The sequence below is a fragment of the Camellia sinensis genome, chromosome 3, assembly GCF_055761805.1.
Source record: "Camellia sinensis isolate YWXY chromosome 3, ASM5576180v1, whole genome shotgun sequence".
Classification (NCBI taxonomy): domain Eukaryota; kingdom Viridiplantae; phylum Streptophyta; class Magnoliopsida; order Ericales; family Theaceae; genus Camellia; species Camellia sinensis.
In genome coordinates this window covers 32,900,636-32,922,298 of record NC_138963.1, presented here as the reverse complement: position 1 = coordinate 32,922,298, position 21,663 = coordinate 32,900,636, and the positions used below count along the sequence as shown (strand labels likewise).

Sequence of the window (21,663 nt, the reverse complement as noted above, 5' to 3'; positions counted from 1 at the left end):
TCCCTTTAATTTGAGTAAAATTTACTTTGATCCCATTAGTTTTAATTCCATCAATTTAAACTTTATACTTTCAATTTTATTTCAATGAGATCCTTCTGTTAGGTCTTACTGACATATTGTATCCAAAAAATCACAAGTGTCACCGAACTGAAATTCAAAAGAAACTATAAAATTTATCAGTATAATTTTTTTAATTTTGTTTTTATTATGCTAGAATTCCTAAAATTTTCACATTTCTTTGGTCTGGAGTACTAACGACATTTGACAAAAAGACCACATTAAAATACAATTGAACATATAGAGTTTAATTGATAAAATTAAAACTATAAACATCAAAAGTGAAATTTCACTTTATCTTACTTTCAAACAGTAATTTTATGAAGACAACTTTCAATTGCAAAACTGTAACTATATCATCAATCTGATTATATTCAACAATCATGTAACATCCATCAATCCCTCCTCTTTCTCTCCCTCTGTGGGGTATAAGTTTCAAGGTAATAAATTAAAAACGAACTAACCAATTGATTGAGCTATATCCAAATTAGGCGGAAACGAAGAAAGTTGATTTGTTCCCCTTAAAAATGTGTTAAACAATAAAATGATGTCGTTTCTTTATGTAAACGGCCCATGTGCATTAGCGGGACCAGCAAAACTATAAACGGACTCCACAATGACTTGCTTTTGATTTCTTTAATTCCATCTACACCCCTTCCAAACCCCATCAATAATAATGTTGCATTATTGTACTCTCCACAAATAAAATTTGTTTTCTTTTTGGGACCCCAACTTCAAATAAATAACTTTCCTTGTACCCTTTTGTGTAGAGTACATAAAATAAACTGTATGATTCAAATTCGTTTTCAAATTTAAATTTGGGTACTTATCAATCAATCAATCATATTAATTAGACTTTTATCTATAGGTTTTAACTGATAAATTTATTTATAAAAACAAGAGAGGGCGATAAATTTATCACTTAATAAATTTATCAATAGGACTTAATGGGTAATAAGTTCAAAAAATAGGACCTATTGGTAATTTATAGGTCACTCATACGATAAATCTAATCTACTTATTTAATTTTGAGTCATTATAATTTATCTTTTGTGTCAATTTAGTTATATAATTCTAGTTGCATCAATTTTATTTTTAATTTTTGGTACATGGTATCAATTTAGTTAAATTGATAATGTTATTTTAAAGTACGATTAAGGGATTGACTTCCAATTTGAAATGGTCTATTTTTTTTAACCGACCAATACCCTTAATTTATATTTATTTTCTTAATAAATGGTATTGATTGGACTAAATTGATACAATGTAAAAAATTAAAAATAAAATTGATACAATTAAAATAGTATAGACAAAATACGGAGAGCATGTGTAGAATTTGCTCTTTAATTTTCTATGCACATTTTTTATATTCGTGGACCCAAACACTTTATGGTTACCTCATTTTAATTTTTTTTCTTTGGAGACAAGGAACCCCTAAAAGAAGGGCACTTTGTGAAACAAATTAACCACAATGAGTTGTATAAAGTAACTTTATAAGGGGGTAATTAGTTAGGAACCAAAAGGTGCCCTATGAGGAATGCCCTTTCTCCTCCTTGCATTAGGAGGTGGTGGAGGTGGGGGTGGCATGGGTGGGTATATGCATTGTGGTGAGTCTTCACCCAATTCTCCTTCCTCTCCTGTTGATGATGACGATGCCAATGACGATATGACTCTCCTTGACGGCCCTTCACCTCTCCTAATTTCCATAACTTCTTCATTCTTAGCCTCTAAAGTAAAGCTTGCATTCCCATTTCTCTTTATTCCCACAAGCTAAGTCATTAAACCCACAAAAAAAAAACACAAAAAACACAAAAAACAAAGCAAACAAGACAGATTAAAAAACCATTAAAGCAAAAAACTCATTTGGGGCAAATAGTTAACATGTGATGGTGATGATGATAATGATGCACCATGGCCATTAGTGGTGGGTTTGTGTGATGAAAACTATGGTGATGGTGAAGGTTTGTGAATGTGGGTCATGATTTGAGCATATATGGTGTGTAATTAGTAATGAGCATATGATTGGTTGTGGTTGGATGAGAATCATAAAGATGATCATCATCATGGAGTTACAATGATGTTGATGGGGATGATTTATGAATGTGGATCATTATGGTGGATGTTGTGCATTATGGTTGTATTGGTTTGGAAGGATTAAAGGGAGTTTAAAATAGGGATCTGTGGGTATTAGAATTTGTCTTCCAAAAAACTCATAATCCTTTATTGAATTCATAATTATGCGTTCGTTTCTCATATCGTGACCTCGTTTGAATTATTACCGAATCTCATTTTCCTAGGACAACTAATCACTTTTTGAATTATCTTCCCTCTTTAATTTAACAATCAAAACAATCCCTCAAATTTTATGATATTTTGTTTATGAACTTGTCTACAAATCCAAAAATAAAAATAAATAAATAAATAATAGAATCTACCTAAAATTTTGAATCAAATGTCAAGATTTATTTATACAATGACCCCACAACAAAACAATAAAACGTACACCATAGATCTGGAATCTGGATCAAATTTTGATTTCCTTTTTTCTGGTTTCATAGATTTTCCGATTGTTTATCCCGCTCAAACTAAACAATCACATTATACATATAATCTCATTTAATAATTTTATGAAATTAAAGGGACAAAATAAGACTAATTAGATGGAAGATGGGTTATGATATGACCATTATGATGAGTTGTGATGGATGTGAAGCAAGTGATCCAGGTTAAAATTAGAATGCTAACCTTACACCCCAATGAACAGAATCGCAATGGATCCAAGAGGCTTCTCCCACAGATTTCACAAATGTGAGAAACTCCTTTCCCACTACTACTCCTTGGCTGAGGCCTCTCATTCAAAAACAACACCCTTGCACTGTTTATCACATAGGTTTGAACTCCACTTATCTCCAATATCTTCTCTATCTCGGAAACCCTCACTACATCATGATATGAAGATCTCCTTATCTACCACAAACAACAAATGAAAATTTCAAATTAAAAAATAATAATAATAAGGTAATAATGCGAGTGAGATATTTGTATCCGAATACTTATGTCACGATATTCTTTCAATCTCATAGATTCTCATGCCTGAAAATGTATTAGGACAGCGAGATTTGGATAAAGAATTGAATGTCACGATTAAAAATGAAAAATCAAAATAAAATTTGATATAAAGTATAATCGTATAAATTGTAATTTACCCATATTCTAATAATGCAAGTGACATATATGGGACAATGTCATCTGCTCGGTGCGCTTTCAGTCACATCTCGGAAATTTAGTTAGTCCGTGACATAAAATTTTAGGAATGATTGCATTGCCGACATGAAATATATATGTATGCTTATATTAGGGTAAGCAAAGCAAAAAAAAACCCACCTGAATAACTTGATGATCTTTATGATTGGATGAGCGGCAATAGAAGCAAAATGAGTCTCCACCATTGCAGTCCAAGCAGTACATGTTGCACTCACTCCTGGCTGAGTCTCTGTGAGTCGGGCACACAGAGAAGAAGGCAGTGTTTAGCAGTGGTTCTAGCCATGGTGGAACCGGCATTGTGTCCTCCTGGTTGAACCCAAATGAGAATGGAATTGATGAGAGATCAAGGATAGAACATTTATCATAATTCTAGAGAGAGGGTTGTATAAAGTGAGCTAATGAATGTGTAATTAGCATTACCTTAAAGAGAATTGGATGGGCTGAGATGGGTTGTGGAGCAATGTGAATGTCTGTTAGATTTTCTTAATGAAAATGGAGAATTTGCAGAGCGAGATGAAAATGGGAGAGAGAGAGAGAGAGAGGAGACTATCTGGGCTAGAACAAGTAGACTATAGAGGACAAGGCTGGTTAACAAATTTGCGTAGCTTTTACGCAATCAACGGCCGAGATAAAGGGTGGTGACTGGGGTGATTGTGGGCCGTCTGATTAGAGAAGATAGAAAGAGAGTGTTTGGCGCTTTAACGCATGTTTGGACCTTGTTTTCGTCAAGACTTATCGTATGGGCTATGAGGTGAGGTCAGCCACCAGGCTACGCCTTCTAGCTGTCCTCTTCAAAATTATCCACGTAACTCACCCCTCACAAATCAATGTGAATTTTGGATTCTCTTTAATTTAATGTAATTTGTAGTATTTTGAAGTGAAATAGTGAAATTAAAATGATGTTTTTTTATTAATTAAGTCTGCATGAAAATATTAAAATAATGTTGTTTTTAATTTTAATTTTAAATTTTAATTTTAATTTTAATTTTAACTCTTAATTTTTTTTTCTTTTTTCTAAGTATCATTTTATCATTTAAATTATTACATATTACATTCTAAAAAGTGTACTATTGAATATTCAAATTCATAATGATGGTCTATAGATTAGGGATTTACATTGTAAAGAAAATTGTAAATACATAAAATTCATACACATAATCGAATATAATTTTCTCACATAAAATGAGGTCATTAAAAAGTGTGGTCTCACCATTGTTATTTTAGTAATGAAATTTGACATCTAGGGATAAAAAAACTATTCTTTTGGCGTTAAAATTTTCGTTTAAATTTTTTTTTTCATGAACTTATTTTGTCTTTAAAAAATGTTTGTATCAGCGGCATTTTTGAAATTTTGTTATTAAAGGTCTTTTTTTTTTTTTTCTGAGATAACCTATTAGTGACAATTCTCATAACAATAATGATTTGGTCTCTTAATATTTTTTTGCAACAATTTTTGCTTTTAGAAATTTAAAACTCTTATATATGTAATGTATACCAGTAAAAAAATTGTTTTGTGAAATGAAATAGAAGCCAGCTAAAAATTTTGGATTACCATATATACCCTTAAAAGATTGGGAAACTTTACAATAGTTGTGCCATGTAGGAGCTATTTTGGTCATAAATATGAAAATTTATTGGTGTTACATTAATATGTTATAATGGTAGTTGTGAGATCAAACTCCATATGAAATGTTAGGAATGATTCCCTTTTCCTTTTCCCCTTAGACCTAAATTAAAGAAGGTTCTAATGATCTAACGAATAGTCAAAAATAAATACATAAAATAAAATAATTGGTAAGACATTACTGTTAAATTTCTCATGTCTATTTATAATTGACTTAAAGTCAACTATATAACCTACATCACAATCACACATGCAATATTTTAAAATTATCAAATAATTTCTCCATAAATATAGGCAACATGTCATGTTGGAAGAGAAATTTATAATTTTTAACTAACCAACGAATTAAATAATTCAATTAGTTCTTTTAACGATAATTAACAAAATCAATTTCCAATTTAAGAAAATCAATTTATTATAAAATTGGCATATTCTTACAACAATAGTTGTCGGTATCATAAAGTTTGTAGCTATTGTGGGTTACAGCATTACAAATAAGTTACACAGCTCCCAACTTTGCCTTGATCTCGACCGTTGATTTTATGGACCATTAGGTGTTATATAAAAAAATAAATAATAAATAAATAAAAGAAAAGGAGGCCCACAATTTGATAAAATCAATAATCACTGTCAAGGATTATTATGCAATCTGGATTAGTTAGGATGTTAAAAGCATCACACTATTATTGCAACCATTGAAAATTTATGCTATTATATGACATGATATAGGGTGGGACCTATATTATAGGTTCAGAATATTGTATTTGATGTACAAGGCATTCTTAAAGTTAAAGATACTAACACTAGAAATTAAACATTATTCTTGGTTACTTCAATTATAATACTCTTATATATCATTTCTCAAGTTTTTTTTTTTTTTTTTTTACCAATAATATGTTCTTTGAATATGATTATGCAACAGAGAAGTGATTTAAGATAAAAGGACAATTGAGATGAAGATAAGAAATCTAATCTCATTATCATCAGCACCCCGACTCTATAAAGGTGATGTCTTTAATTTTTACATATAATGTTTCTTCATCTAAAAGATCTACAAGATCTATTGAAAATTACCTTTTTGCATGACGAATTTTATTATAATAATAAAAAAAAGGCTTGCTAAATACTAAATTCTCAAAATATATTTATTGGTAAGGTTGTTGTAATCAGTTGTTTCTAAACTTGGATCGACTTAGAGTGATGAGCATTCTAAGAAAGGTTATTTAAATTGTGAAATGTATTTTTGTCTTTTGCTTTTTTACCACCATACATTTATTAACATTAATCCCACTAGTCACTATCTTGTGTTCACTCATAAGAAATTTGGTAAAAAAATTTATTTATGTATTTGCATATTACATTTTTACACTAATTGGTTCAAATGGTAGAGCGGACCTTATTTAAAGCTGTAATTATCTCTTGCATTAATCAATTAGAGAAGAAGCTATTGTTCGTCCAACTGTTAAGTGGGTGTTTGTACCTAAATTTTTTAATTTGACATCTACAAAATAACACGTGTGATTGGAGCACATTTATCTTATTTAAAAACACATATTTATTTAATTTTTTTTAATACAAGTTGCTTGGGCAATACACACGTGTCAATTGGAATTTAGGCATTAAATCTTTTAATTTGTAGCTGAGTTATGTAATTCAAATTCTTGAATTTGAGATAATTATTATTTTGAGTTACTTTTGTATTTTTCCAAAGAAGTTCTTACAATTCATCACCTTAGCTAGTTGGAATTTAGGCACTACATCTCTGTCAATTGTGACTTGGCAATTTTTTTGCTAACAGTGAGTGAATAAAATCAGGCTCGCATATTATTCTTTTTCAATTGAACCCTAAAATGATCATTGCAAGTGGGCTTTATGTGACATGCAAGGTTGGCAACATGGGAACGTGCATGACAATATGTACTTTCTTTAGGAGCAAGTTCCCCTATTAGCTAAGATTGCATGTTCTCTTTATTATGATTTGATCATTAAGCTAATGTTATCTTATGATCTAATTTTAATCCAATTAAGTTGGCATGGAACGTGGCTCGGTATGCTGCCACATGGTTTGGTTTTGGATTACGAAAATTAAATAAATAAAACAATACCCACAATTTATATTTTGTTCTTCACATTTTACGTCATTAAGTTACAAATTTAAATCCATCAACCCAAAAATAATAATTATTATAATAATTTATAAATTTAACTGATTTGCATGAACTATACATCAAAAATGGAAATAAAATCCTAAGTTAGTATGGAATCCTATATCCCTTTGGCATACCATATTTGGATTAAAATAGTCACAAAAAGATAAATATACTAAAAAGTCAATAAGACAAGATATCACATTTAAACCATAATCATTTCATTTTTTCTCTTACAAAAGTCAAAAAACTCATCCCAAACGAGGCTTTTTAGCCCCAGGCTAAAATAGCCAAAAAACCAACACACATCCCAAACGAAAGCTAAATCATATTTTGAGATTTTTATATTTAGAGATTCTCATGAGATTTAACAATTGTGCGGCTTTTTCATATAGCAAGATATGACGATTTAGAGATAGAGAATCATTTTCGTTTGGGAACCCTCCCTTTTAATTAAAAAGTCAAAAAGTTATTAAATTAGTCAAAAAGCCAACAACACATACCAAAAAGTCAAAGATTTTCTTTTCTCTCTACTTTTTGCACATCTTTTCGTAAAAAGTCAAAAATTCATCCCAAACATACTAGTTTTTTTTAGCTCATATTTTAGCCAAATAGTCAAAAAGTTACTATATTAGCCTATTCCCAAATTAGTCTTTTTTTTATAGAATATGGTTGCTTTCTATACTACTATCTTCATACTCCTCTATTGTATATTTTACAAGTCTCATCCCAAGTACATAATGATGATCCAAATTGTTCATCTCGTGAACCTCACAAGGAAGACCATTTATACAAAAAATTAGCTTCATCGAATATCAATGAATAGATGAACAAATCGTATTTTGTTTTATAAAAGAAATATTTTAAATTCAAATTCATAGTTGTCATCTATTTAAAATAAAAATATATAATTTAGTTATATGTCTAGTGATGTCAATGAAATTAAATTTTGGACAAATTACCTACACCTCCCTTGAGGTTTAATGAAATTACAGATTCCCTCTTGAGATTTCAAAAATTACATCCCACTCCATCGCAATTAAAGCCGTTAATGGATATCATAAATTGACTAAAATGACCTTTTAAAAAATAAGGGTAAATTACCTATACCCCCTTGAGGTTTAGCTAATTAAATTAGAGATTCTTCTCTGAGGTTTAGCTAAATTACAGATTTTTCCCTGTTGTAGACACCCCATTTTTGACCGACCTTAAGACTCAAACGTCACCAGTTGAGCGTCCGGTGATGTTGCATATTGTGCTCGTTCTGAGGTTTCAGAGTCTTGGCTGCGAGCCTTGCCTCCGGATTTCGGGACTCTTTTGTGTTTTGTCTCGGTTTGCGAACCAAGTCCTGTTTTCTCTTTTCGAAAGGAGGGAGAGGTCCCGTAGACCATCTCTCGGTGGCCGTAGGCTACGTTTCGCGGCCGTAGGCCATTTTTCCCGTTTGAAGGCCAGTTTCCGGTTTTTGGAGTCGTCGGCCGTGCGCCTCGGTTCGGAACCGCTTAACTACCTCCGTTTGCTTCGGTTTTAGGCACACCCCTTATTTCCTCTCTTTTGAGAGACATTATGGCTCGAGAGACCACCTTCGTGGTCATACGCCACTTCTGGTGCCTAACAGCCTGTTTTCGGGGCCCCAAACCGCGTTTTGGCCCCCGAACCTTCGTTTTGCATCCGTCTTGGTCCATTTTTGGTAGGGACCCTATTTTCATTGCTAGGGAGGTGGTAGGATGGTGGGAGGCCACCTTTTCCCCTGAAAAACCAATTTTCTCATTTTCTCTCTCCAAAAGCCAGTTTTTCTGACAGAAAGCTGGTTTTTCTCACTTTTGAGCCACAATTTCTGGCTTTTCATACCACCATTGTGTTGTGCTCATCTGGGAGGCCACCAATATGGGTAGGCCGGCCAGTAATTCACCTTGACCTTTTTGAACCTTGCTAAAAAGCTGGTTTTCCTCTCTCCTGGGCCACATTTTCTGGTTTTTCACTATACAGCTGTGTTACACTCATCTTTGAGGCCACCTTTTTGGGGTGGCCGGCCAGAAATTCTTCTTGAACCTTTTGACCCCTGGTCGGCCGACCAGGGGGAGTGGCCGGCGAGCCACTTGAACTGGCCGACCTACTTCTTGCTTTTTGCCCTCTCTGAATGCATCACGACTGTGCCAGCTGTAAGGCAATTGGACCATCCTCCATAGTGTATGGAGGATATGTGACGCCACTTTAAGATATTTTAGAGCCTCTCCTCTATAAAGGGGAGGCTGATCTTCCATTGCAAGGGTGGAACCCCCCTCGAAGGCTTACAACTCTCTCTCTCTATATATATCTCTACACTTGAGCCTCAAAACCTTAATTTTCTTGCATCATTTGCACTACAACCCTTAGCACAACACCTCCTCCATCCATTTCAGCACTTTGGGACTGATTTGCAACGGTTGAAGGTTCACCAACTTGGTCCAGAAGCTCCAGCTTTGCTGCTCTTCAAGGGTAAGCACCTATTTCCCTTAAACTTGCATTTTTTTGCTCCATTAATTAGCCTTACTTGCAAGTATTTGTGGACTTTGTCATAAACTAAAAAGTGTCATATTTTGAGCTCATCTTAAATATTGATTAAGGACACTTTTCTGTTTGAGGTCTCCTACATCCTTGTATGCTTTATCCCTCTTTGTAGGCCTATTTTGCATCATATCTTAGTCCTACTTGTGAGCATTTTCGAGATTTGTCATAAACTAGAAAAAGTTTCCTTTTGAGCTTATAAACTGTTTAAGATACTTTTTCTGTTTAGGGTCATCTACCCCCTTTCATGCCTTATTTCCCCATGTTTTGAGCTATGCATGTGAGCACTTGCATTGGCCTTGATTTGGCCTTTTAGCCACTGAAATCTAGTGGATTTTCAGTGGCTTAGATGTGCCTTTGAGCTTCAAAATCATAAAGGGGTGACCCTCTCACCCCTCATTCTCTTTACTAGCTTTGTTGGCCTTCTAAATGGACTCCTTTTTGCATGCTTTGAAGTCATGTTCCAGGCCTCATTCTGAGGGTTTTGAGGTCTTCCTTAGCTCTGTCCGGAGCCTCTTTGGTCTTATTTTATGTCTATAATGCATGTGTAGAACAATTTCATTCAAGGCCTTTTGAGGGGGCCTTTCATTGTATGCTTCATTGACCCTTTTCAGGGCCAATTTGGTAAGTTTTAGGCTTTTCATATTTGATTTCCAGAGTTGGTTTTGCCATGCTAAGTGTCCTTGTTGTATGTGTTGAGTAACCCCTTGCATGGCCCTCCAAAGAAGCTCATCATTTTTGCATGCATTGGATGCATTTCAGTGGTTATTTGGGCATATTTTGTCATGTTTTATTCACTGTTTTTGGCTGGTTTGATGAGTTCTCATACGCTTCATATACATGTCATGTAAACCATGCTTGCTAGCCAAATTTGCATGCTATTTTAATCCATCATGTTAGCACTTTTTGGCCATGCTTCAAACTAGAAATGTGCATGTTTTGGGACTACCTTGGCTCTGTCTTTGTACTTCATGGCCAAATAATGCTTGCTTTGCATAGTTATAATTCAATACATGTGCCTAGCTTTGAGTTTTGGGGCTTATTTCATGCATCGGGTGCCATATTTCCTTGTTTTGGGACCATTTAGCATCATGTTTCAGTGCTGGAAATTACATGTTTGTATGCCATCTTTCATCTCTTGCCATGCTTTGGTAGAGTGGCATTTTATGCCTTAGGTTCGGTCCTCGGTATGCGTGCACGTGTGCACGCATTTCAGTTCTCTCATTTCCATCACATGGCTACTGATGTGAGTGTGGCTGAGGTCCACTCATGTTGGTATGAGTCCATCATGCATTGTGTATGCCATTTCGGTCCATAGCATTGCGTATGCTAGGTCGCATGTTAGAGCATTGTGTATGCCATTTCATAGCATTGCGTATGCTAGGTTGTATGTTAGTCGCATTGTGTATGCCATCTCATTTGCATCGTATTTGGGTAGAAGTTAGCCCAAGAACGGGAAACGAGGTACGTTTCGTACTCCGAGTGACGGAACGTGTCTCAATTCCCTGTCGCCGACACTCCGGATTACCCATGATGGAGTTTAGGTCTTGTCGTGTTTTCATGTGCATTCATTTCATATTGAGTCGTGCAATTCGACTTCTCGGCCATCATGCATCGATATGCGTGATTGGTGGTACGAGGATCGAGGACTACACTCCTTGAAGAGTAGTCATGCATACATATGTGAAAATACTTTGCCATGCCCCTTTGTTGCTCTCTGTTGCAGTAAATCAGAAATCAGCGGCCTTCTGGAGCGTTGCGCAATATTCTGAGAAACAGAGGCAAACTGGGGCATCGTAATGGATTTCTGCGCAAGGCAACTCGAGCATGCATCATTCATCATTTGGAACAGAGCTGAGGCGGTCCATGGATTTGCGTGCTAATTTACCTGCTTTCCTAAATTAATTTGTTAATTAATTAGGATTTTGTATTTATTCGGACTGTACTATTTATTCGGACTGTATATTATTTATTCGGACCCTCCGAGCGAGGGCAATGTTGTAATAAGTGTGCGTGAGTGTGATGTATGTCTTCTAACCCCACGTCTTTCTCCCTTTTATTTACCAGCTTATGATGGTTAATTTAGGGCATGTTTCAATTAGCATACATTATGATAGCATGTTTGCATTCATTCATCTGTCTTGCATGCACCGGGCTCGGTGCATCATACTAACTGCATTATATTTCAATTCTAAGTTGAATATTTGTTAGTTGTAGCATCATCACATGCCATCTTTAGAATAGCCGAGCCTATTGTAATTGCATTCCTGTATGTGTTGCATTAGGCATTTCTGTATAGTTAGGATCATGCATGGATTTCTAACATAGCTTTTGTTTTGGCTTGGAGTACTCGGTAAGTTTTACGCTTTAGCATCCTTGCATGTGTGTGAGTGACTGCCATGATAGCATTCTTACCATAAGGATAATTGCTTATGTGATATAACTACCTGAATGCCTGTGGGTGAAGGTTGGGTTATTTGAATTGGAACAATTCATTAATTGTGAGTTTTAAAGCCCACTAGATAATGGCAAAATCATGTTTTTCTAAGCCCACCCGAGGGTGACAAATCCACGTCTTAGCCTACTTGCGGGTAGCACTATCAAACCACTTTAAAAAACAAACATGAAACGTTTTGTTCCAATTCGGGTGATCCAGTCTATACTTGTATGTTGTGCGTATCACATAGTAAATCTAGGCTAATAACCGAAATAAGAACGCATAATGTTTTCAAAACTAGATATCATGATTAGTAGAGGCCGATCTTTGATCGGGCGAGCGGAGGTGCTCACGAAGTGACCTTCCCCAATCGTACCCAAGTTCCCGAACCGAGGCAATTTTGGTGATGACGGACACGTGGCCTTAGGCAACGAGTCAGGATTTTCTAAATTCCCCAAAATAAAACATTTAGGTGGCGACTCTGTATCTGGCAAAGCAGTCCATGTTTGGCACTTCTTTCAAAAAATCTGTTTTCAAAAACGATTTGCCGGATTTGGACTTTTTGATGATTCATCAGTCTTGCATTGCACTCCGCGAGATTAGATACAGGACCATGACACAAATTGAGTCCGAACTATAGTGAGGCCCAAGGGTGCGTCTACAGTTTCTGGCGACTCTGCTGGGGATTTAGAGAACTTGACTCAAACTCATGATATCTTGTTTTGATTACACTTATGTGTTTCTTTGCATTGCATGTGCATTGGTACGCCTAGAACACCATGTTTGCCGTATGCTATTGCTGAACGATTTGTCGGAGGCTCGCTTCGAGAAACGTGCCATAAAGGCTGACCGGTTGCGGGCTCTGCCACGACGGGAACACAAACCCCAGTTTTACCGGGGCACCCTTTTTGACCATTCGACCTAGTGCATATCGGAATCCATAGTGACCATTCCAAAGCTAGGACAGGTTGCTTACCCGATTATAGGTTGTTTGAAACCGCTGCGTGCGTAGTGAAACCTTAGCTCCTGACAAAATAGGACAGGAAAACCCTACCCCAACATAGGGGTGTTTTGGTTCTCACTTGCTTGTTATGTGCTTTTAGAGCGTGTCTCTACAGGAATGCATGTATCAGTTTGCAAGTCTGAGTATCAGGCCTGAGGGCATCAGTATGTGGAGAATTAGTTTGACCTGAGGGTATCAATTTACAGGCAGAATCTTAGACAGAATTCAGTAGAGAGTACAGTTGTTCGGCTGCTCATATCTGTTTTGGTGAAATCAGGTTGAGATGCTGCATATTTTCTCTTTTGCTAGGTAGTCTTGGAACTATAGCTCCAGAAGGCTTTGAGATCCCCCAGATTCATTGGACTTGTGTTGATAGACTTTGGTGGGTCAGAGATTCAATTCAAGGGCAATCAGTGTTCCCTTTGCCAGAGGTAGAGTAAAAGGGCCAGTCAGGCACAGATCACCAGTTCAGCAATTACCAGATCAGTGGCCCTCATCCACCCTACCAGTGAACAGTCAGGCTGAGGCCTCAGTTTTTATCACAGAGATAGATATACCAGTCAGTCAGCCGGAACAGCAGAACATGGCAGGGATGGAGGAAATGATGCATCAACTTCAAGAAAGTATGAAACTCATGCAGCAAGACGCTGCCCGCCAGACGAAATTTGCCAAACAGCAGGCTGCGATCATGGCCCAGCAGGCTGAGCTGATCACCAGGCTGCAACAGCAAATCGGAGCATCTGCTTCGCACCAAGCCCCTCTCCTACCAGGAGTTCCAGCACCCGAGGAGGCACCAAATGTCCAGGGAGATATGGACATTCCGACAAGACCGGCTCCGCCCCCAATCCTACCCCAATTATCCAAAACACCCACCAACCTGCCGAATTCTCCCTTTGAGTCTGAGGTGGACCCCACAGCATTGAAGGTGAGCAAGCTTGAAAAACTGTTCAAGAAATCTCAGGGCGTCAAGTCCATCTCGGACATTGAGGATGGGTATACCAATGCGGCTGTGACGCTGCCAGACCGCTTTAAAATGCCACATATTGACCGCTTTGACGGATCCGGGGATCCCATGGTGCACTTACGGCTGTTTTCAGACATACTAAGGCCGATGGGCCTCACCAGACTACAGAAGCTTTCTTTATTCGGCCGGACCCTGTCGGGTGTGGTGCCCATCTGGTACGCAAAACTGGAAGACGATGTTAAGAAGGATTGGGATAAGATGGCCGAGGCTTTTGATGCTCAGTACTCCTATAATACACAGATCGAGGTCACAACCCGTGATCTTGAGACGACTAGGCAGGAGCCTAAGGAGAGTTTTTCCGACTTCGTAACCCGGTGGAGGGCCAAGGCCTCAATGATGACCACTAGGCCCACTGACAAAGATCAGATTCGGATGATTGCGTGCAATCTCCAGCCCAAGCTTATGCAGAAAATGATCGTTCTCCCTTTCCCCACCTTTTCAGACTTACATAAGATGGGAGTACAAATTGAGGATGCTATGAAGCAGGGCCTCATTGACCAGGAGAAGGAGCAGCCCAGGAGGGCGTTTTCCCGCAGTTCGAATGCGACCACCAGTGGTGATATAGCAACAAGATCTTCTGAAGTAGGTATGGTCACCACCGCCACATCAAAAACAGCTACCCCATTCACCGATGCGTCCGGAAGTAGTTCATAAAAAAACAAATATCCACCTCGAGTCAAAAGGGTTTTTACCCCACTTTATATGCCTTTGTCAAAGGCTCTAGAGGTCTTAATCCGGAAAGGACATCTGAAACCATTGGAACAACGACCTTTACCTGATCCTCTCCCTCCAAAGCATGACCAGACTAAGTACTGCGCCTACCATCAACAAACCAGTCATGACACTGACAGTTGCTTTCGTCTGCGCCATGATGTACAGGATCTGTTTAATAACAAGGTCATCGCCGCACCAGCTCAGCAAAGTCTATCGCCACTGAATCAGTGAACTTGGGGGATAGTGCGAATATGTGGTTAGGGGATGAACCACCTGCGGGTGACACTCAGTTTACTCCAGATGTGGCGTGTGGCACGCACTGTTTTGAGCATTTGTGAATGCTAGTTTTTGTATTTTCTGACTTGGGTATTGGGTCAGTTTTGTTGTTTTGTACATAGTCAGTCTTTTTATACTGTGTCAGTTGGGTCTGTCTTGTTGTATCGAGTCAGTCCTGTTTTGTTAGAGTCGGGTGATCCCAGGGCTGTTACCTCAGATATCATTATTTTGTTTTGTGTCTATCTTTTCGCTTCCTTTTGAGTCTGTTTTTGCCGGGGAGCCAGTAACACCAAAAGATTTGAATGAAACAGCAGTGGTTTTTCATGCTTTTGTGCTTGCTTCTGCCTTGTGCCGGTTGTGCCAAAAATTTGAATGAAACGGCAGTACTTTTCACCTGCTCTTCTGTGCCTTGAAATTGTTGTATTGACCTAAGTTTTTCAAAACTTTTCAAACACTGTGATGAAAACGAAGAGGGAGGAATTCCTCGAGTTTTGTAAAATTTGCTCAATTGAGGGAAAGAGAGGCGTGCTAAGCCCTTAATGATTGAGATCATGTTTGTTAGTTTGTTAGTGTGAATACTGAGAAGGATCCTGGCTTGATCCAGATTGGTTCTACACTGTCTTCAGCGCAAGCGATTTGTTGCTTTCTTAAAAGATTTCAAAAAATATTTTGCGTCGTCCTGCGAAGACCTGTGCGGAATCGCTCTTGAGATTGTGCAGCTTAGGATCGCTCTCAGCCTCGAGACTTGACCCCTCCCCCTCTTGATTTCAAACCTTGAACCTTAATTCAGAATGTTCAACGGCCAATTGCAATGTGAGGCCTGTGTGACCAGATTCGAAGCAACCTATGCGTTAACGGCAATAAAGTCAGGTCGAGAAGGCTAGCCATCATCAAAAGAAGCTTGCAAAGCTAGATCAGAAGCACCTCTGGAACTAGGGACAGAAAAATGTCAGATGTGCTCGAAGAGTCAAAGATGAAGACTGGCAAGAATGCCAAATGCCAGAAGGGAGGAAAGAAGAAAGCATTGCTGAAGAACAATTGAGTTCCTATCCACAACACTAGGGGCAAATTTACCCCTCGGATGGACTCCTGCATCATCAGCGAACAACAAGCACTCTCCTGGATTCGGATGACTTCAGGATCTCAAAACCATTTGACATGGACCAAGCTACACTTTTACCCTTGAGAGGCTCGCTGGGCCGAAAACCTGAAAGGGTGACCCAGGCAAAAGTTAGAGCGAAAAAAAAAAAGAGAAAAGAAAAGAACAAAAGAGAAAAATGCAAGAAAAAAATGATGACGAAGAAAATGCAAAAAATGAAAAAAAAGAAAAGAAGAAAAAGATGAAAAAAGAATAATTGAAAAGAAAAGAAGAACAAAGCTCGCAAGGTTGAAAACCCGGAAAGGGCGGCCTTAGCAAAAGTTAGAGCGCAAAATGAGAGGTTAATACCCGAGTGTACCTTAACCCCGAATTACGTAAGGCTTGATTCCCATCTTTGGGATACGTAGGCAACTTCATTCTGGAGTCCAGCCGTAAAACACTTCAAATCTGACTGTGTCCATGTGATGGTTCTGGTCATCTTTGTCTTCTCTGTATGTGAGAATTTGGTTGTAATTGTCACTGTAAGGACTGGTCGCCATGTGCTGCGACGCTATTCAGACTAGGGGCAACTTTCTGTTGCCATACAATGTGCCACGGTGCTATTCAAACAAGGGGCAACTTTCCGTTGCCATGCAGTGTCCTTCAAGCGAGGGGCAATTTTCCTTCGGATCTGAGGTTGTGCATCTCAAGGGTAGGTTCCGTGCTCGTTGAGCAGTGGCCGTTTGCAAAAACAGTTTTTGAGAATTTTTACTGAGGTTGACTAATTCTCTCGAAAATTATTCCATTCTTCTAAAACTGGACCATTTTTTGGATCCAAAAAAGGAAAATTTTCAGTGCCCATAACCTAACTTGCATGATTTCAAATCAGAAAATCGAACAAGCATGTTAATCTAACTCTCATGTCGGTCAAAATTGTTTTAGTAGAAAACCAAAACAAAAAAGATTGGTCAAAATGATGAACTAGGGACACAGTTGAGTTAGGCTTCCTGTCTTTCCCCCGTCGTCAATGCATTTGCCCGAAAGGGCACCCTGTTCGCTAAGAAGGGCACAACTGAAGCTAACAATATTTTCCAAGTAACGAGGTATCAAGCCAAGTGCGAAGCATGAACTGGAATGGATCAAGATATTCCACTCCCTCATCTGGACACATTTGATCATGTCCAAAATCCCCAGCAGAACATCGTCAGCATATGTCAGCTGCAGATTTGCTACACACCCAGTTATAGCGCAACCCCTCTACAGGAAAGTTCACTGTTGTGAGCAGAAGAAGAGAATTTAGCAGAATGCTAAGGACAAGAGCTCACAACTTCTGATTTATCCATCAACCACCCTGGGGAGGGATGAAAAATGAGAGATTAAAGAATAGAGAGATGTGCGCTGAGAGAAAAAGTGAGGAAAAAGGTTTTGTGAGAAAAACAGAGCCTGAGAGTCGAGTGATGTGAGAATCACAAATGAGAAAGGGTGGGAAACACTACCCGGAGAAACTGGCTCCTCGCGAACTGAGAGGTCTCTCGTCTTTGTAACACGTCTGTGTATCGTGTCTTTTCTATTGTCTCGATTCTTGTTTTGAGTCTGTTTCGAGCGTGTCTCGTTGTGTTTAAGTAGTCTACCTTTTGTTTTGCGTTGCTGAGTCCTTTTTCACTGTGTTCAGTCGTAGGCTCAATACCCGGTTGAAAACCCTCTCCTCAAATCGTTTTATGCTCAGGGTGCTGTGCCATTCTCCACATTTGTGCAAAACAGAATTTGTTCTTTCATAAAATCGTTGGGTTTAATCCAAGTCATGCAAGAACAGTAGAACCAGGACCTATCTGAAGCTATATGGGTTCCAGACTACAAAGCAAAAGAAAAGAGGGAAAATGTCGGGTATCTGAGTTTGTTTCCGCTTCAGTAAGTTCCGAGACTACATTCTGTGTGTACCTCTTCAGGTCTTGCTAATGCTCCGAAGTATGAGTGTGCCTCTACCTCAAGCTCGAGATCAAGTCTGCTTCAAGCCAGAATGGCGATCAAAAGTGCTCTCCCTGAGTACCATTCCCTGCCAGAGGCATCTTGGCTGTGTTCGCAATGAGTTCCTAGAAGACCAACTGCGACAGTGGAAACTAGAGTTCGAATGGCTGTTGCCTAGAACGCAAAGGTTCGGGATTTCCGTGACTAAAGTCTGGTTTAAATACCCAGAGGCATGTCCTCGGCTTAAAATCTGTATGGAAGCCCCATAGGTTGAGATAGCGTGTATGCACCTCAATTCTGGATACCGAACCAACCTAGTCTGTCACCCCGTTGGAGAATAGGGAAAGTTGTGAATATGATCAGGAAGAAAGGCAGCATCCAAAGTGTTCTACGTGAAGAACCCTTGTTAGTATTTCAGAGCCTTTGTACTGTGAGTTGAAGGTAAGTATTCGACGAGCACAAGGGGAGATCCCCGTTGGAGAAGAGCGGTTCACCGCCACTCACCTCATGAGGTGCTTTCTAAAGCGCCGCTACGCTTGTTTATTGCGTTCCTTAAACGTCATGCATTGTATTGCATTGTACCTATCAAGTTTCTTTCTCATTCATGCACGATATTGTATGTACGGTTCATTCAAAGAAGTTCCGTTTGAGATCATTTATTTAGTGTATCAATCACACTTCATTCAGTTAGTGTATCAATCACACTTCATTTATTTAGTGTATCTATCACATTTTCTTCAATCGCACTTCATTTATTTAGTGTATCAATCACACTCTCTTCACTTAGTGTGTCAATCACACTTCTTTCATTTTGTGTATCTATCACACACATTCTCATTTTCTGTATCTATCACACACACCCACCTTTAGTGTATCCATCACACTTGTTCACTTAGTGCATCTATCACACTTTGTGTTCACCTTTAGTGTATCCATCACACTCGTTCACATAATGCATTTATCACACTTTGTGTTCACTTTTAGTATATCTATCATACTCTGTTCACATCGTGCATCTATCACATTTTGTGTTCACTTTTAGTATATCTATCATACTCTGTTCACATAGTGCATCTATCACACTTTGTGTCCACCTTTAGTGTATCCATCACACTCGTTCACATAGTGCATCTATCACACCTTGTGTCCACCTTTAGTGTATCCATTACACTCGTTCACAAAGTACCTCTATCACACATCGTGTTCACCTTTTATGTATCCATCACACTTGTTCACTAAGTGCATCTATCACACTTTGTGTTCACCTTTTGTGTATCCATCACACTTGTTCACTAAGTGCATCTATCACACTTTGTGTTCACCTTTTGTGTATCCATCACACTTGTTCACTAAGTGCATCTATCACACTTTGTGCTCACCTTTTGTGTATCCATCACACATTTTCACTAAGTGCATCTATCACACTTTGTGTTCACCTTTTGTGTATCCATCACACTTGTTCACATAGTGCAACTATCACACTTTGTGCTCACCTTTAGTGTATCTATCATACTTTTTCACTAAGTGCATCTATCACACTTTGTGTTCACCTTTTATGTATCCATCACACTTGTTCACATAGTGCAACTATCACACTTTGTGCTCACCTTTAGTGTATCTATCATACTTGTTCACTAAGTGCATCTATCACACTTCGTGTTCACCTTTTGTGTATCCATCACACTTGTTCACTAAGTGCATCTCTCACACCTTGTGTATCCATCACATGTTCATTTTAGTGTATCTATCACTACACTCGCTTTGTGTGTCTATCACACATGCTCACTCACTCTGTGTATCTATCACATCTCGTCCACTTTTGTGTATTTATCGCACATGCTCGCTAAGATTGCATAATCTTTTTATATCCTTTCTGCATGTAATGTAGTTTGGTTTTCATTCTTGCTTAAAACAGTTGCATTTATTGTGAATATTTACTTCATTACCGTTTGCTACTTTGCATGATCATAAGTTATGTGCGGCTTTGTGCATATCATTTTGCATCTTGCCTCCTACCTGCGGGCATGCCTGCGGGCACATCTACGTTATCTTGCCTGTTTGTTTAAGTCTTCGGCCTTGTCAAAAATGGGTCGTCTCTGGGCTTTGACATTCACTCCCGTCACGTATGACTTCCGAGTTCTGTCAAAGAGGGGCAACTGTAGACACCCCATTTTTGACCGACCTTAAGACTCAGACGTCACCAGTTGAGCGCTCGGTGATGTTGCATATTGTGCTCGTTCTGAGGGTTCAGAGTCTCGGCTGCGAGCCTTGCCTCCGGACTTTGGGGCTCTTTTGTGTTTTTTTTCGGTTTGCGAACCAGGTCCTGTTTTCTCATTTTTCTCTTTCCGAAGGGAGGGAGAGGTCCCGTAGACCATCTCTCAGTGGCCGTAGGCTACGTTTCGCGGCCGTAGGCCATTTTTCCCGTTTGTAGGCCAGTTTTTCATTTTTGGAGCCGTCGGCCGTGCGCCTCGGTTCGAAACCGCTTAACTACCTTTGTTTGCTCTGGTTTTAGGCACACCCCTTATTTCCTCTCTTTTGAGGGACACTGTGGCTTGAGAGACCACCTTCGTGGTCATACGCCACTTCTGGTGCCTAACAGCTTGTTTTCGGGGCCCCAAACCGCGAGTTTTGGCCCCCGAACCTTCGTTTTGCATCCGTCTTGGTCCATTTTTGGTAGGGACCCTATTTTCATTGCTAGGGAGGTGGTAGGATGGTGGGAGGCCACCTTTTCCCCTGAAAAACCAGTTTTCTCATTTTCTCTCTCCAAAAGCCGATTTTTCTGACAGAAAGCTGGTTTTTCTCACTTTTGAGCCACAATTTCTGGCTTTTCATACCACCATTGTGTTATGCTCATCTGGGAGGCCACCAATATGGGTAGGCCGACCAGTAATTCACCTTGACCCTTTTGAACCTTGCTAAAAAGCTGGTTTTCCTCTCTCTTGGGTCACATTTTCTGGTTTTTCACTATACAGCTGTGTTACACTCATCTGGAAGCCCACTTTTTTGGGGTGGCCGGCCAAAAATTCTTCTTGAACCTTTTGACCCCTGGTCAGCCGACCAGGGGGAGTGGCCGGCCAGTCACTTGAACTGGCCGGCCTGCTTCTTGCTTTTTGCCCTCTCTGAATGCATCACGGCTGTGCCAGCTGTAAGGCAATTGGACCATCTTCCATACACGTGTATGAAGGATATGTGAAGCCACTTTAAGATATTTTGGAGCCTCTCCTCTATAAAGGGGAGGCTGATCTTCCATTACAAGGGTGGAACCCCCCTTGAAGGCTTACAACTCCCTCTCTCTCTCTATATCTCTACACTTGAGCCTCCAAACCCTAATTTTCTTGCATCATTTGCACTACAACCCTTAGCACAACACCTCCTCCATCCATTCCAGCACTTTAGGACTGATTTGCAACGGTTGAAGGTTCACCAACTTGGTCCAGAAGCTCCAGCTTTGCTGCTCTTCAAGGGTAAGCACCTATTTCCCTTAAACTTGTATTTTTTTGCTCCATTGATTAGCCTTACTTTCAAGTATT

At 38.9% G+C, this 21,663-nt stretch overlaps 1 protein-coding gene across 2 annotated transcripts; it reads right to left on the bottom strand.

Moving 5' to 3' along the window:
- Positions 1-1,313: 1,313 nt before the first annotated feature.
- Positions 1,314-3,891, bottom strand: LOC114258742 (protein RGF1 INDUCIBLE TRANSCRIPTION FACTOR 1). 2 transcript variants are annotated; one of them, XM_028198726.2, is made up of 4 exons: positions 3,742-3,891; positions 3,442-3,627; positions 2,803-3,024; positions 1,314-1,827 (listed from the first exon to the last, which is right to left on the bottom strand). In XM_028198726.2, the coding sequence occupies exons 2-4, from the start codon at positions 3,616-3,618 to the stop codon at positions 1,567-1,569; spliced, it is 660 nt and encodes a 219-aa protein (XP_028054527.2). In that variant the 5' UTR covers positions 3,619-3,627; positions 3,742-3,891; the 3' UTR covers positions 1,314-1,566. The 2 variants fall into 2 exon arrangements, with proteins under 2 accessions (XP_028054527.2, XP_028054526.2); XM_028198725.2 differs by having other exon boundaries at positions 3,442-3,883.
- Between the last annotated feature and the right edge of the window lie 17,772 nt (positions 3,892-21,663).

Bases quoted from the DNA above. Each gene is read 5' to 3' on its own strand.
- LOC114258742 (XM_028198726.2), bottom strand. From the start codon at position 3,618: ATGCCGGTTCCACCATGGCTAGAACCACTGCTAAACACTGCCTTCTTC. The intron at 3,025-3,441 runs GTGGGTTTTTTT...TGTTTGTGGTAG, and splicing joins AAGATCATCAAGTTATTCAG to ATAAGGAGATCTTCATATCA. The intron at 1,828-2,802 runs GTTAGCATTCTA...TTAATGACTTAG, and splicing joins TCTGTTCATTGGGGTGTAAG to CTTGTGGGAATAAAGAGAAA.